General features: G+C 42.7%; 1 protein-coding gene across 1 annotated transcript in view; it reads left to right on the forward strand.

The window, feature by feature from the left end:
• SLC26A4 (solute carrier family 26 member 4) overlaps positions 1-15169 on the forward strand; it is a 48247-nt gene that overhangs the window by 19629 nt on the left and 13449 nt on the right. Inside the window, exons 8-13 of the mRNA XM_007180896.1 lie at positions 1203-1350; positions 3443-3556; positions 7393-7470; positions 7612-7707; positions 9191-9297; positions 11541-11610. Of these exons, the coding sequence (XP_007180958.1) occupies positions 1203-1350; positions 3443-3556; positions 7393-7470; positions 7612-7707; positions 9191-9297; positions 11541-11610 (613 nt within the window). The remainder of the gene's footprint in view (positions 1-1202; positions 1351-3442; positions 3557-7392; positions 7471-7611; positions 7708-9190; positions 9298-11540; positions 11611-15169) is intronic.

The raw sequence follows: 15169 nt of genomic DNA on the forward strand, positions 1-15169 counted from the left end.
TGTTTTCTATAAGAATCTTATTTCTACTTTACTACTTCCCTCTAATTATAGGCGGAAAAAAATATAGTTTCCTATTAAAGGAACTTCAGGTGTGAGGTAGGTCAGGGAGATTGGCTTTTGTTTTTGCTTTTTGGCCAGGGACCTCTGGAATTACACCATACGGATAGTAATCAAGATATAGGTACAAGAAAGGAATCCACCCCGCACCCCGATTTTCATATCGGGGGACAATTGCAGGCTTATAAACTTGTAGATTTATTTCTTTATACAGTTGGTAGAGTAGCTCTGGTTTTGTCAAACAGTAACTGTTTGATCTCGCAACTGTTGGGATGTCTTAATCATTGTGACTTTGGAGCATTATGATAATTACATACATTTAATCTTTTTTGGACTCAAGAAGATTTTAAATATCATGGCTCTTAGAATGGATTTTCCACTTAGCTCTTTTAGCATCTTACATTCTTTGTCTCTTTAACAGACCTGACCTCGCCTTGTACAGGGTGAACCTCATTTTATGGCTAGGATATCTTAAATTCAAAGACCTTTAAGATGAAATCGTGTAAGGAGAAACACTAATGTGTGAAATGGCACAGCATGGGATTGTATGGTATTAAAAAATCAGTAATGGGGCTTCCCTGGTGGCGCAGTGGTTGAGAGTCTGCCTGCCAATGCAGGGGACACGGGTTCAAGCCCTGGTCTGGGAGGATCCCGCATGCCGCGGAGCAGCTGGGCCCGTGGGGCACAACTACTGAGCCTGCGCGTCTGGAGCCTGTGCTCCGCAACAGGAGAGACCACAGCAGTGAGAAGCCCGCGCACCGCGATGAAGAGTGGCCCCGCTCGCCACAACTGGAGAAAGCCCGCGCACAGAAACGAAAAAAACCCAACACAGCCAAAAATAAATAAATAAATAAATAAATAAATAAATCAGTAATGACAGGCTTTTCTTGTCAGAGCGTAGATAAGGCAGCATCTGTAGGCTCTCAAATAGGGGACAAAGGAATCAGCCAGTGAGATAGCACCAACTTCTGACTGAAACCTGTAAAAGCAGGTGCTACCACTTATGCATCTCACGTACCTCTTGCCCTCTTGGACCAAGTCCTTTCATTTCTGACTTGTGGCTGGGTTGATAGAGCATTTGGTGAGGTGGGGGAAGAGCATTATGGTCAAATTTTCACAGCATTTTTCATTTAAAAACTCACTAGGTTTTTGCCTCCAGCGATTCCATCTGTGAGTTTGTTTTCTGAGATGCTGACTGCATCATTTTCCATCGCTGTGGTCGCTTATGCCATTGCAGTGTCTGTAGGAAAAGTATACGCCATCAAGTATGATTACACCATCGATGGGAACCAGGTATGGTCACTCTTTTGCTGAACTGGTCTTGTAGGGCTGAAAATAAGAAGAAAACATAAATGGGAAAGATTTTTGTTGTCTGCTAAAGAAGGGATTGGTTTCTTCCACCCATCTTTATTGAGCTGGTTTCTCTCCTGTGTGTGCTAATTTGAAATTATTTTGAAATATGCATGTTGTATCACTTAATTTTTAAAATATATTTTACTGTTTCTTTATCCATATTTTATTATATGTCTCTGAAAGATAAGCATGTAAAAAGCAATCGTGATACATCATCATATCTAAAAAACTAGCTGTAATTCCCTAATACCATCTAATATCCAGTCAGTTTTCAGGTATAACCACAATATCATTATCACAACTAAAAAAATTAACAATAATTCCCTGATAATATCAACTATCTAGTCAGTTTTCAGATTATCTTAAGAATTTTTTTAAACAGTTGATTTGTCTGGTTAAGTATCCAAACAAGCTCCATGTGTTGTATTAGCTTGATACATCTCTCTTTTGTTTTACATTTTTTAACAAATTATTTTTTTAATTGGGGTATAGTTGATGTACTATATTATATAAGTTTCAGGTGTACAACACAGTGATTCACAAGCTTTAGAGGTTATACTCCATTTATAGTTCTTAGAAAATATTGGCTATATTCCCTGTGCTGTATGCATCACTTTACTTTTTTTTTAAATTAATTTTTATTGGAGTATAGTTGCTTTACAATTTTGTGTTAGTTTCTACTGTACAGCAAAGTGAATCAGCTATACGTATACATATATCCCCTCTTTTTTGGATTTCCTTCCCATTTAGGTCACCACAGAGCATTAACTAGAGTTCCCTATGCTACACCGTATGTTCTCATTAGTTGTCTATTTTACATATAGTATCAATAGTGTATATGCATCACTTTACTTTTTAAGAAATAAGTTGAAGTAATCCTAATTTTTAAAAAGTTAATTCAGTTAGGTCATAAATAACATTTAAGCTTGACATATTAGACTGGAATAAGAATTCTTCATGTAATCTAGTATCGCCTGGTAATTTTTTTTTAATGACAGCTATAATACGGCAAAACAGTGCAACAAACACCAATGATAATAGTTGTGACCACTTTAAATTGAGGTGGTTTATTGTGCAATTGCAGGTTTCCCCTGCTACCCAAAAGTAGAGCGTTCCTATGAAAACTTTCTTAAGCAGAAATGGCAGGAAAGTGAAGAAGCAGTTACCTTAGGACACATCTTGCAAACAGATGCACAAAATCCATTTAGATGAAGCACAGGTGCTCACCAACACAGTTCAAAGCGATGGCGGCGCGATGCTGAGATGCTGAGTGTAGTTCCTGGGGGAGGAGCTTGGTGGTGTCACTCTCCCTACTTGGGGGGCATGCTGCCTCTATAAGGGCTCGCTACAAAACAGATGCTTTTCGCCCTTTTTTGTAAAAGCGAAAAGCCCCTTGGGATTTCTTTCAGTTAGCAAAAACAGGTACTAACATAGGTCTTTTCGTAAAAGCCAAGTGGCGTAAAGTGAACTTTTGAAAAGCAGGGGATACCTGTAATAGATACAGGACGGTTTTTGTAGCATCTGATACCTGTAATAGATACAGGACGTTTTTTGTAGCATCTGATACATTTACCAGGTGAGCTGATTTTCCATTGCTTGCAAATCTGCAAGTATGGTTGGTTTCTGAAAACACAGCATAGCAATTACAGCAGTTAAATGATTAGTCCTCAATAAGAATAATAGCCCTCCTAATCATAATACACTTCATAGCAAATAGCCAACCACAGAGAAAATATTTTATGTGAGAGTTACAGATATGCCACTCACCAGGAAGTGAAATAAGCATTTGAGCAAAAGATCAGTCAATCTTAAAAACAACTGAAAGCAGTGAAGCCTCGCTTAGGCTCTATGGAGCCAGAAGCCCCCATGTCTTCCAAGGGCCCCAAGCACCTTTAACGGTAAGAATTAAACTGGGACTCCCAGGCAGGGCAGGCTTGAGAGTTTGCTTTCTTAATGCTCTTCCTTAAACACTTGGCGAGGGTCTTGCAAAGATTTGATTTGTAGCATCACTGCCATCCAGTCTCTCTCTTAGGAATTCATTGCCTTTGGGATCAGCAACATCTTCTCCGGATTCTTCTCTTGTTTTGTGGCCACCACTGCCCTGTCCCGCACCGCCGTCCAGGAGAGCACTGGGGGAAAGACACAGGTATGTAACAGCGGTGTCGTAATATCCATCTAGAATGATGGAAAGAATGAGTCAGGGGAATGGTGGCTCAGAAAGGCTTGCACAAGAACTCAGCAGGATGATTAGCCTTTGAGAAAAGAGAAACTTGTACTTCCTGGTCTGATTCCACCCGGGATCTCTCCATCTCCTTGACGGTGATCCATCCCCTCCCTGATAAACTCTTCCACAGCAACATTTATGGTTTTCTGATGCAGCAAGTCTCAAACCATTTTGTGTCAGTGCTCAGCTGGCAGATAGCTCCACTTACTTGCTTTTCCAGGGACGATAACAGTTGACAAGGAATCAGTCATGAAGAATGCTGATTTTTACCAATTTGTTATCTGGGGATAGAGAAGGCCTAGTAAGAGCACTCTGTGGCTTAGTGAGTTATTATATTTTCAGGAAAATGAAAAGCTGTGTATTTACATTTCCTTTACAAGGATCAGGAGCTTCGTCCAGAGGCGTTGGGTCCCACAGAACAAGTTTGCTAGCCAAGGATATTTTTGTTGTAACATTTTGGCATTTCTTCCTGAGCAAGACTTTTGTTCCTAAAGTTCTGAATGTGGGTTTCATCTTGCGTTTTAAATGTGGTTTTTAAGTTGTTGCCTTCCCCCAAACCAGCATCCAAGTTAATCTCTGGAAAACTCCTCCTTCAATGGGCCAGAAAGCTCAGGAGCTGTTCTCAGGCCATTCTTTCCAGCAGGACATGAGTCAGCTAGGCCAAACCAAGTAGATGGGGGTGAGGGGCAGCTCAGGAATTGTGTTTCTGTTATGCCTGAAGAGTTTTCTCATCCCAACACAGAAAGAACTATTATTTAAGAGTAAAAAGTACATTGAGACTATAAAGGAGAACAACAAATCCAAGGTGAATAGGGTAACACACACACACACACACACACACACACACACACACATACACACATACACACACAGAGAGAGTCTTCAAATAGGGTTTTTTAAGGTAGAGACACTTACAAATAAGTACAAAAGAGAGAAACTGAGAAAATGAATGACTCCAACAAGGAAGTTGCCCAGGGGGAGCCTGAACTGTCCCCAAGGTGCCCATGATGCTCCTTTACCATTTATAAAGGATCTTGGTGACAGGGTCAGAAGAACTGGCCTCTTCCAATTTCTTGGCTCCCATTCAACAAAAATTTAGTCTAAATTTTCAGAATTTTTCTGTTTAAAATTGAGCTTTCTTTGCTTTTTTCTGCAAACATTTCCAGCTTTGTGAGAGCAAATAAAACAATACAGCCTCAAAAAAAAAAAAAAACAATACAGCCTCAAACAGGAAGCATAACCAGAGATCTGTGGTCAAGGGGAAGAGGTTGGAGGTGATTGCCAGAGTTGTACCTGTGGTTCAGGGGGTAGCTGTCAGCAGTGAAATTTTCTGCTGCTTCCACTGGAGATGGGGCCCTGACAAGCTCTCCAGGGCACATGGCTGTAAGTGGGTGCAGGCAGATCTGCAAGTGCTGATGTCCATTCTCTGCTGTTACTTCCAGGCTGAAATGGGCACAGTCCCGTCCATCCTCCCCTCCCCTCCTAAGAATGCCCATGTAAAGTGATTCCTTGGCAGAGGGTTTGGGGATAATGGTGTTCTGGTAAGCTAATACCCCCTGCAACACACTGGCGTGTATTATATTTAGGAATGAAGGATGCCAGGATTTCAGTACTGAAGAATGAAACAAGCAGAGAAATAGCTTGATATTTAATTACTGAAATGTATACTAAGTTCTGGGATTAAAAGTCTAAGTGTCTGGACTGAAATCCAGGGACTTGTGACCAGCTGAACTGGCAGGTCTTCTCCTGTTGTGTGGCTTCTCATGTTTTTTTTCATGTTGGAGCCTCAGTTTCTGCATCTATGCAATGGGGATAATAATCGTATCCGCCTCATAGGGATGTTGTGAGGATTAAATAAGAAAATGTTTATAAAATCCTGGCACTCACTTGTAAATGTTGATGGTTCCGGTCATTAACTTCTCAAGGTAAGAATAGTGCCTTAGTACCTATGATACATACATTGTACCTGACACATAAGAAGCACCCGGCATGTATTTGCTGAATGAATGAACAGAATCATAAGTGTTAGTGGACATCAACTGTTTTCAACACATCTACAGATTGTAGAAGAGCTCAACATTGCAACCTGTTCTTTGTCTCACCCCCACCTGACTCCTACTGATTCATGAAAAAGTAATTATGATGACAAACTATTCCCTAGCTCTGGTTACCCTCTCACTTAAGAGAAGAATTAATTTTCTAGTAACTGAATCTGCTCATAGATATGAAATCTACAGCATTTCCTGCAAAATAAGTAATTTTCCTTTATAAATTAAGTACAAGTAATGGGTTCCCTCACAGATTTTAAAATAGTAACCAAAATTAGTCTTGGTCCCCATAATTGGAGGCTAATTATTTCCTATCCTGAGTGAGTAGGTGGCCACCCTCCTGGCATGAGTTGGGCAGCTGGCTGTGGTCCTTGTCCCCAAATCTCCATCCCTCTCACCAATCCACAGAGCCCTACATCCACAGTGAGATGCAAGTGGCTCATGATAGACAATGAATGTTGGTTAAGTAATCGCGTAGAAGAAAGGAAGGAAGGAAAGGAGGGAAGGAGGGAGGAAGGATACCAGCTTCTCTGCTTAGGTAGGAGAGGGGAAAGCTCACCAAGGTACTGGGAACCCGGAGGTGTGGTGCTGGGAGATAACAAATTGCCTAGAAAAGGGGATCTGGCTGGACAGAGCAGACTTTTCAGTGAGTCACATACATAATATTGCCTCAGTCTGGCCTACGTATCCTCTGAACATGACTGAGCAATTTGCCAGCTGGAGTGAATGAGCGTGGATATGAAATTTCCTTAAGTTTTCGGAGTTTTAATTTCTATTGGCTTCATGTGTCTCCTTGAAGGCAAACATCTTGCACTAGGGCAGTACTTGGGCCCAGGGCAACCTTCTCTGCTGCTTCCTCTCTGGTCGCTTTGCTTCTGGCTCCCTGTCTCCTTCTCTCCTTTGTTTCAGAGCTACTAGGCCTCACCTCGGCCAGGCCCCAGCTGTCTCAGCAGAGAACCCATTGGTCATCTAATCACAACAGAGAGTAGTCCCCACCCCCTCAGCCTCTCTCCTAACTAGTTACGGATCTTAGGAGAGCTTTTTTGCCAGCGAAGGTAAAGTTTCTGAAGCTTCCTTGACTCCTGCTACTGCCCACCCTAACTCGGGCTGCTTGTGGGGCAAAGCTCTGAGCCTGCATCCGTGCAGCTGTGGGAGGATGCGGGAGACATGGTCCCACCTCTCAGCAGGCTCGTGTGGCATTCTGAATCTGCAGAAAGACTGGTAAATTTATTTTCTCTGAGATTATCATGGCCACCATGTATACAAAGTATTATCTGAATTGTTATCAGGTTGCTGACTCAATAATGCAGCAGAATCAGTTATGTGATATGAGAATTTATTTCCCAAGAACATTACAAGGATCTGTTGTCCGGGAAGGGGGATGGGCCCTGTTTCCTCGAATGGCAAATGACTAGAAGTTTGGCCTCTTGAATTGACACCAAAAGTATAGGTCTGCAATGTATCCAAGTGCAATCCAGGCTTTACTCTAGCAGACTCAGGGTCCACATTTTCTTTAATTTCTCTGCCATAGCTACTAAATATATGGTTTTAGCAAATAATTCTCACTTGTCTCAACAGTATTGAGCAGAAGGGGGGAAGTTGGGAAGTGTCACGTGTGCCCATGAGCAGGCTCTTGCACGCATGTGTCCAGCAAGCACACGTCCAGAGGGGGCAGGACGGACCCTGTTATGGGACACGTATGTCTTTCAGGTTGCCGGCATCATCTCGGCTGGGATTGTGATGATCGCCATCGTTGCCCTGGGGAAGTTTTTGGAACCCTTGCAGAAGGTATAACCCTGCTTCTCGCCACACCGATTACATACTTCCCCTTCACTGCTCTGCCACCGGAGAAATAACAGGGGATTTAGAAGTCATCACATGGAAAACCATTCCCCTGAATAACTCAGCCTTCCCTGTCTCTCTTGGCAGTCGGTCTTGGCAGCTGTTGTAATCGCCAACCTGAAGGGGATGTTTATGCAGGTGTGTGACATTCCTCGTCTGTGGAGGCAGAATAAGACTGATGCTGTAAGTCACTTACCATCCATTTTTCTCTGAAATAAGAGTTGCTTCTTATATGCTTCTTGCCATATTATTACATCCCCTTATCTCCTACGTCTTACTTGCATTTTGGGAACCAGAGCAGAAATTAGAATTTTGTGGATAAGCCAAAGCTGGGAAGTCTTCCACATGAGCTGTGATTTGTGAAGGTCCTGTATCTCTGGGAAGATCAATATCCAGCAAGAATCCCATATGAGCTCCTTCGTATACCCTTGGCCTTCTAAAGCCAAAAAACAAACAATTTTTTAAAAAAACCCTCTAATTTAGAAAGACAAACAAAACAAAAACAAAGCAAAAACAAAATACGAAACCCCACGTTGATTATAATTTTGATTAAAGTAACCTTTACAAGTCTTCTGAGGGATTGTTAGGAAAAAAAAAAAAGAAGCTAAACCCTTCAGAGTTCTGCCCTAATTTAAACCAGAACAGATAAAAAGAATGGGAAAACTCCCTATATATCTATATGGAAAGATCTCCAAGACAAATTGTGAAGTAAAAAAGAGACCAGTGCAAAATGGAAGAGTGTGTATAACACACTAAAAGAAGGGAAAATAATATATGCTTTGTAGTCATATTTGCTTGTATTTGCCAAAATAAATGCTGGAGAAAAGTGTGCACATGTGTGTACACACACACACACACACACACAGAAATAAACGAGGACACAAGAAAGGAGAGTGATTGGGAATGGATGGAGAAAGGAGAAAGTTGCAACCAAGATTTTTCACTGCACACTTTTTTTTCCAGCCGTGCCGCGCAGCATGCCAGATCTTAGTTCCCCGACCAGTGATCAGACCCGTGGCCCCTGCAGTGGAAGTGCAGAGTCTTAACCACTGGACTGCCAGGAAGTCCCACTGCACACCTTTTTTTTTTTTTTTTTTTTTTTTTTTTAAATTTATTTATTTATTTATTTAGTTTTGGCTGTGTTGGGTCTTCATTTCTGTGCAAGGGCTTTCTCTAGTTGCGGCAAGCAGGGGCCACTCTTCATCGCGGTGCACGGGCCTCTCACTATCGCGGCCTCTCTTGTTGCGGAGCACAAGCTCCAGACGCGCAGGCTCAGTAGTTGTGGCTCACGGGCCTAGTTGCTCCGCGGCACGTGGGACCCTCCCAGACCAGGGCTCGAACCCGTGTCGTCTGCATTGGCAGGCAGACTCTCAACCACTGCGCCACCAGGGAAGCCCTGCACACCTTTTTAATACTAATTTTATTTTGAACCATGTCAATATATTACCTATTCAAAAATTAAATTTAAGAATATTTAAATGGAACAGCTGGCCTTTACCGGAAAGGGCAATTTCCACTTCCACTTAAAATATGCAATGAAGTCAGAATATTTTACAAAGCTGTAATTTGTTCGTGGACAATTGATCTTATTATTTTTACAGGTAATTGCTCACCTGATGGTATCTGATGAATTAACATAATTCCTTTCATTTCCATGTTTTCCTAGGTTATCTGGGTGTTTACGTGCGTAGCATCCATCATTCTGGGGCTGGACCTCGGTTTACTAGCTGGCCTTATATTTGGATTTCTGACTGTGGTCCTGAGAGTTCAATTGTGAGTAATATAAGATCCAGGTTATCTATAAACAGGACAACACACCCTGAGATTTCTTATATTTCTTTATTGTGATAAATACAATAAAAGCACTCCCTTTCATAATAGTTACTACATATTGAGTGCTTCTACAAATTAAGCGTATGGTGCTTTACACACATTATCATATTTAGTCTTCAAAAAAATCCTGTGAATAGGTTTTACTCTCCTCATTCTAGTAAGATAACTGAAGCTCAGAAAGGTTAAGAACCTTCCCCAAGATCAGCTCGTCAGTGGCAGAGACAGGATTTGAACCCAGATGTATCTCACCCCCAAATCTATGCACTTATTCACATGCTCTACTGCTATGCTCTCCTCCAAGTCACGGTAAGACTAAAAGATACATGATTCAGCAAAAGACTGAAGTTGCTGTGTAGTTTCTTTTTAAAATGAGATGATGTCTGAGAGGCACTGGGCCCAAGCCTTGGGCCCAGACAGCTGCTAAATATATTATAGCTCATTTTCTTTTGAAGCTAGTAACCCAGAAGTTATGTAACAACCCAGAACAGGAGACTTTAAAACAGTTGACTGTAGCCAAAATTCATTCAAATCTGCCAAATAAGGTATGTACCCAATAAGCCATACCAATTACGCGAAGTAGACATAATTAGGTCATCTGCAGAGTGAAAGCAGCAAAGACACAGTTCAAAGTAATGGAAAACAATCTGTGAGGCAGCCTAAAGGTGTATGTTTTTTCATTTGTTTTGTTTTGACTTTTAAAAAAATTTTTTATTGAAAAAAATCTTTTTTTGGCTGCGAGGTTGGCGGGATCTTAGTTCCCCAACTGGGGATACACAGGCTCTCGGCAGTGAGAGTGCGGAGTCCTAACCACTGGACCGCCAGGGCATTCCCTTGTTTTGACCCTTGAGAGGTCTTTGGTAGATGCCCTTCTGGGTCTATGGAATTGTCTGAACAGAGAGCAGAAGCGTGCTTCTCTCCTTCCTCAAAACTTCTGTTATCTCCCCAGACTTCTGGTCCATTTTTTGCCTGCGCTTGGGCCATGAAGGAATACGAAACCTGGGGAAACCTCAACACGGGTGTCTTCAGCTTAGCATAAGTCCACCTTTCCCGTTCCACCAACCAGTTCTCCTTCCCTCCCTCCTTGCCTCCCCTGGCATGTTGGAGACTACCCAAACGCTTGTGTTTACTGCCTCAGCACCCTTAAATGGTTGCCCAAGGGCCCGAAAGAGTTCACAAGCGTCCAAAGTACCCAGTGTGCTACTGGGAAACACCTCAGAAACTCTCCTTGGAAGAGAGTTTTGTGCCCTGATGCCTCCGTGTTTACTTTTACTTGTGTGAGTGTGACTGGGGGAGAAGGGTTTTGTAGAGAAAGACTATACAGTTTCTAAGCTTTAAGTTAAAAATCGGCACTGCACAGCAAGCTGAGGAAAATCGGTGGCACCGTTTAGCTGCAGATTTGGTAACGAGGCTTTGAGCCAACAAAAAGCAGTATCCTCCACAGTATTTAATTTCCGGTAATTATAAGGCTGATCCAGAGAGCACATTGCTGAGAGTACCCTAAACAGACACTCTTTCTTCAGGAATTGTATCTAGCATATGTCCCTAGTCACACTTGAAGAATCATGGAATTTATGTGGTCGCATCAGAAACAGGAAATCAACAGTCTGGTGGATGGGAAGGACTTATGTCTGGTCCTCCCAGGCTCCTATTTCTATGAAATGAGACTAATTTGATCAGTGCAGACTCCCCATACTTCATCAGAAAGTTGCTATAACTCACAAGTAAGTTCTAGGCACCATGCCTGGCAATGAAGACCCATGGGTTAAAGATAGAGGCTGTGCTCCTCTTCCCTCCAGGGCCTTTTTGAACTTCTCTAAACAGTTGACTCACCAGTAAAAATGAGGATAATACTGCTGATCTTTCAGGGTTATGGTAGGGCTCAAATAAGATTTAACATGTGTGAAAGCTCTTTGCTTATCCTATAAAGTCTTACACATATGAAAGTATGGTGCTCATTACTTCTTGCAGGCATCAGAAATGAGGCACACTTCCTTCTCCCCGAATCCTACACAAACACCGGCTGTTCCCTTCAGAGTTAGCTACCGGAAAATGTCATCTGCGATAAAGACAGAGTCCAAAAACACCCAAATTATGGGCTCTTTAGTATCTGTAATTTCTTCTAACTTTTTATTCCAAAATATGCCTGTTCCAAAAAATCCTGACCTTAATTTTTCTTCTTTCAGTCCCTCATGGAACAGCCTTGGAAGTATCCCTAGCACAGACATCTACAAAAGCACCAAGAATTATAAAAACGTAAGTGCCTTTGTGAGACATTGGCTGGACTTGGGTTTGCTAAGCTGGATTTTCAGGGCTTGCATATTTCTCCTTCAGTATGTTGGGGATAAGGTAGCCAAAAAGGGAGGCTACTTCTGTTGGGAAAGTCCAGAAGTCCACTGGGGGGTGTCAGGAAAACGTTCGATCCAGTGTGCCCTCTGATATCCTAGGCTTATGTGAATTCTGTCCATGCTAGTTAAAATGTCATTTTAATGTCAAACCATGGTACAGGGAATTTTTTAAAAAATAGGCAATTCAGTTATTTACAGAAGTTGAACCAAAATTCTATTCCTCTGAGTGAAGGGTGTCATAAGACACAAACTTCCAGTTATAAAATAAATAAGTCATGGGAATGTAATGTACAGTGTGAAGACCATAGTTAATAATACTGTATTGCATATTTGAAAGTTCCTAAGAGAGTAGATCTTAAAAGTTCTCATCACACAAAAAATTTTGTAACTATATATGGTGACAGATGTTAACTAGACTTATTGTGGTGATCATTTTGCAATGTATACAAATATCAGGTTGTACACCTGAAACTAATATGTCAATTATAACTAAAAAAAAAAAAAGACAGTGCCTCAGAGACCTCTAGGACAAAATAAAACATATGCTGTAACAACATTCCCAAAAGAGAAGAAGAGAAAAAAAAAAAAAAACAGACAAAATATTGAATAAGTATCAAAACTTTCCCAAATTTGAGGAAAACCACAATGTACAAATCCAAAATGCCCACTGAACCCAATTAATGTACACACAAAAATCCGCACCTAGAAACACTACAGTAACACTGCTGAAAGCCAAGATGTTAACAGCAATTTTTTTTTTAAATTAATTTATTTATTTATTATTTTTAGCTGTGTTGGGTCTTCGTTTCTGTGTGAGGGCTTTCTCTAGTTGCGGCGAGCGGGGGCCACTCTTCATCGCGGTGCGCGGGCCTCTCACTATCGCGGCCTCTCACTATCGCGGCCTCTCTTGTTGCGGAGCACAGGCTCCAGACGCGCAGGCTCAGTAGTTGTGGCACACGGGCCCAGTTGCTCCGCGGCATGTGGGATCTTCCCAGACCAGGGCTCAAACCCGTGTCCCCTGCATTGGCAGGCAGACTCTCAACCACTGTGCCACCAGGGAAGCCTGTAACAGCAATTTTTTAAGCAGCAAGAGGAAAAAAATTTCTATTTCTCTGCTATGTTATCCTTATCTTCTATGACACTGTCTGAAATCCCTGTAAGATTTTCTTCATTCAATTCTAAGAAGACACGTTCATGTTCTCTGTCACAAAGAACCTTATTTGACATTTTTCTGTATCCTTGGAATTGGAAGAAATAATATATAATACAGAAAATAAAAAACGAAGAAAATAAACATTCCACGGATGGGCTTATGTTCCCTGCAAATAAGAGTGCTTAGTGACCACCAGAAGGAACAAACATGAAAAAGCAGAGAAAGAAAGAAAATTCAAGGGGGCGGTCCAAGATGGATTCTGGAACAGGAAGATTCTGAACTCACCTCCTCCTATGGACACACCAAATCTACAGCTACATAAGGAATAATTCTCTCTGAAAAAGAACTGATAACTAGCTGAACAGCTCCTCCACAACAAGGGATAAAAGGGCCACATCGAAACAAGTAGGAGAGGCAGGGATGCAGTCTCGCCAAAACCCACCCCTGGCTCCGCGTCCCACAATAGGGAGGAATGTCCTAAGTTTGGAGCTACTCCCTGAGGAGCAAGGGGTTTGTACCCCACATCCCTTGGGACCTGCACCAAAGCGTCGAGGCCCCCAAAATGTCTGGTTTTGGAAACCAATACGGCTTACATTCAGGGGCCCCGAGGGGACTGTGGGAATGTGAGATACTCCTTTGGAGGGGCTCACATGTGGGCTCACTCATCCTGGGACCCAGCACAAAGGCAGCAGTTTGAAAGTCCCTGGACTATATGTGAAGGAGATTCATTTGCTAATCTTAAAGCATCTGCCAGAGGGGCAAGGACCACTTGGGACTTGCTTCAGGGATGGAGGCACTGGCAAGTGCCATTTTTGCGCTCTGCCTGTACCTTGCTAGTGTAGGCGGGTGCACCCAGGCACAACCTCAATAAAGCCACAGGTCTGCTCCGCTCCCAGCACTCTTCTCTTGCGTTGCTAAAGCTGCAGCATGCCCCACCCTCAGCACTCTCCTGCAGCCATGCTAAAGCTGGTAGGTGAGCACAGTCCACACAAGGAACACCCCTCGGTTGCCTGGCCCTGGTGGCCCGAGGGCGTTGCATGCCTGGGCCCCACAGGACTGTAACAGTTGGAAAGATAGTTCTGGGCAGGCTACCACACCCAGGGTACTACAGAGATTGCAGACAAAACATACCCCAGTCCACCTGTGGAAAAGGCCCATTTATTTACCCCAGAGCTTTAACCTGAGTGACAGCCTTCAGGTTTGCCACACATATAGAGGCTACAGAAATGCTCTCAGGCAGTGTAGGCAGGGAGACGTCATTCTCACACCCTCCCTTGGCCTCGCCACAGCTTGTGGTACCTCCCAGAAAGGAGTTCATCTGAAGCTCCGATTTTTGCAACCATCACCCAGGAGACACCTCCACGTCTCCTGAGGTCAGTAATTGTGGTTCCACAAGACTGTATATATTTTCATATTTTAAAAGCTGCTGCCTGAGGATCTGGCTTCCAATCAGTCTAGATGCTGTTCCTCCCCTTGGAACACTGACAGGTCTTGGCACACCGTCAACAACTGGGGCCTATCAAAAATAAACCAGGCTAGGGACTTCCCTGGTGGCGCAGTGGTTAAGAATGCGCTTGCCAATGCAGGGGACATGGGTTCGAGCCCTGGTCCGGGAAGATCCCAGATGCCATGGAGCAACTAAGCCTGTGTGCCACAACTACTGAGCCTGTGCTTTAGAGCCCATGAGCCACAACTACTGAGCCCGCAAGCCACAACTACTGAGCCCACGTGCCACAACTACTGAAGCCCACGCGCCTAGAGCCCGTGCTTCGCAACAAGAGAAGCCACCGCAATGAGAACCCTGTGCACCACAATGAAGATAGCCCCCACTTGCCGCAACTAGAGAAAGCCCGCACGTAGCAACAAAGACCCAACGCAGCCAAAAAATAAATAAATAAATAAATAAAAATTTTAAAAAAAGAAAAAAAAAGCCAGGCTAATTAGACAAGCACAAAGGTTTGAGAGACACCCAAGAGCTAGGGCAAGGTTGAAATATAAGGTTCATCTCCTATATACGCCACTCCTTCAAGACTAGAAGACTAGAATAGGTAGCCATTTTGCCTAACACATAGAAACAAACACAGAAAATCAAGCAAAATGAGGAAGAAACAGCGGAATATGTTCCAAATGAAAGTACAAGACAAAATTTCAGAAAGAGACTTTAATGAAACAGAGATAAGTAATATACCTGATAAAGTGTTCAAAGTAATGGTTATAAAGGTGCTCAATGAATTCTGGAGAAGAATGGATGACCACAGTGAGAACTTCAACAAAGAGAGAGAAAATATAATAAGAAAGTACCTAACAGAAGTCA

This window comes from Balaenoptera acutorostrata, chromosome 7 (assembly GCF_949987535.1).
Source record: "Balaenoptera acutorostrata chromosome 7, mBalAcu1.1, whole genome shotgun sequence".
NCBI lineage: Eukaryota > Metazoa > Chordata > Mammalia > Artiodactyla > Balaenopteridae > Balaenoptera > Balaenoptera acutorostrata.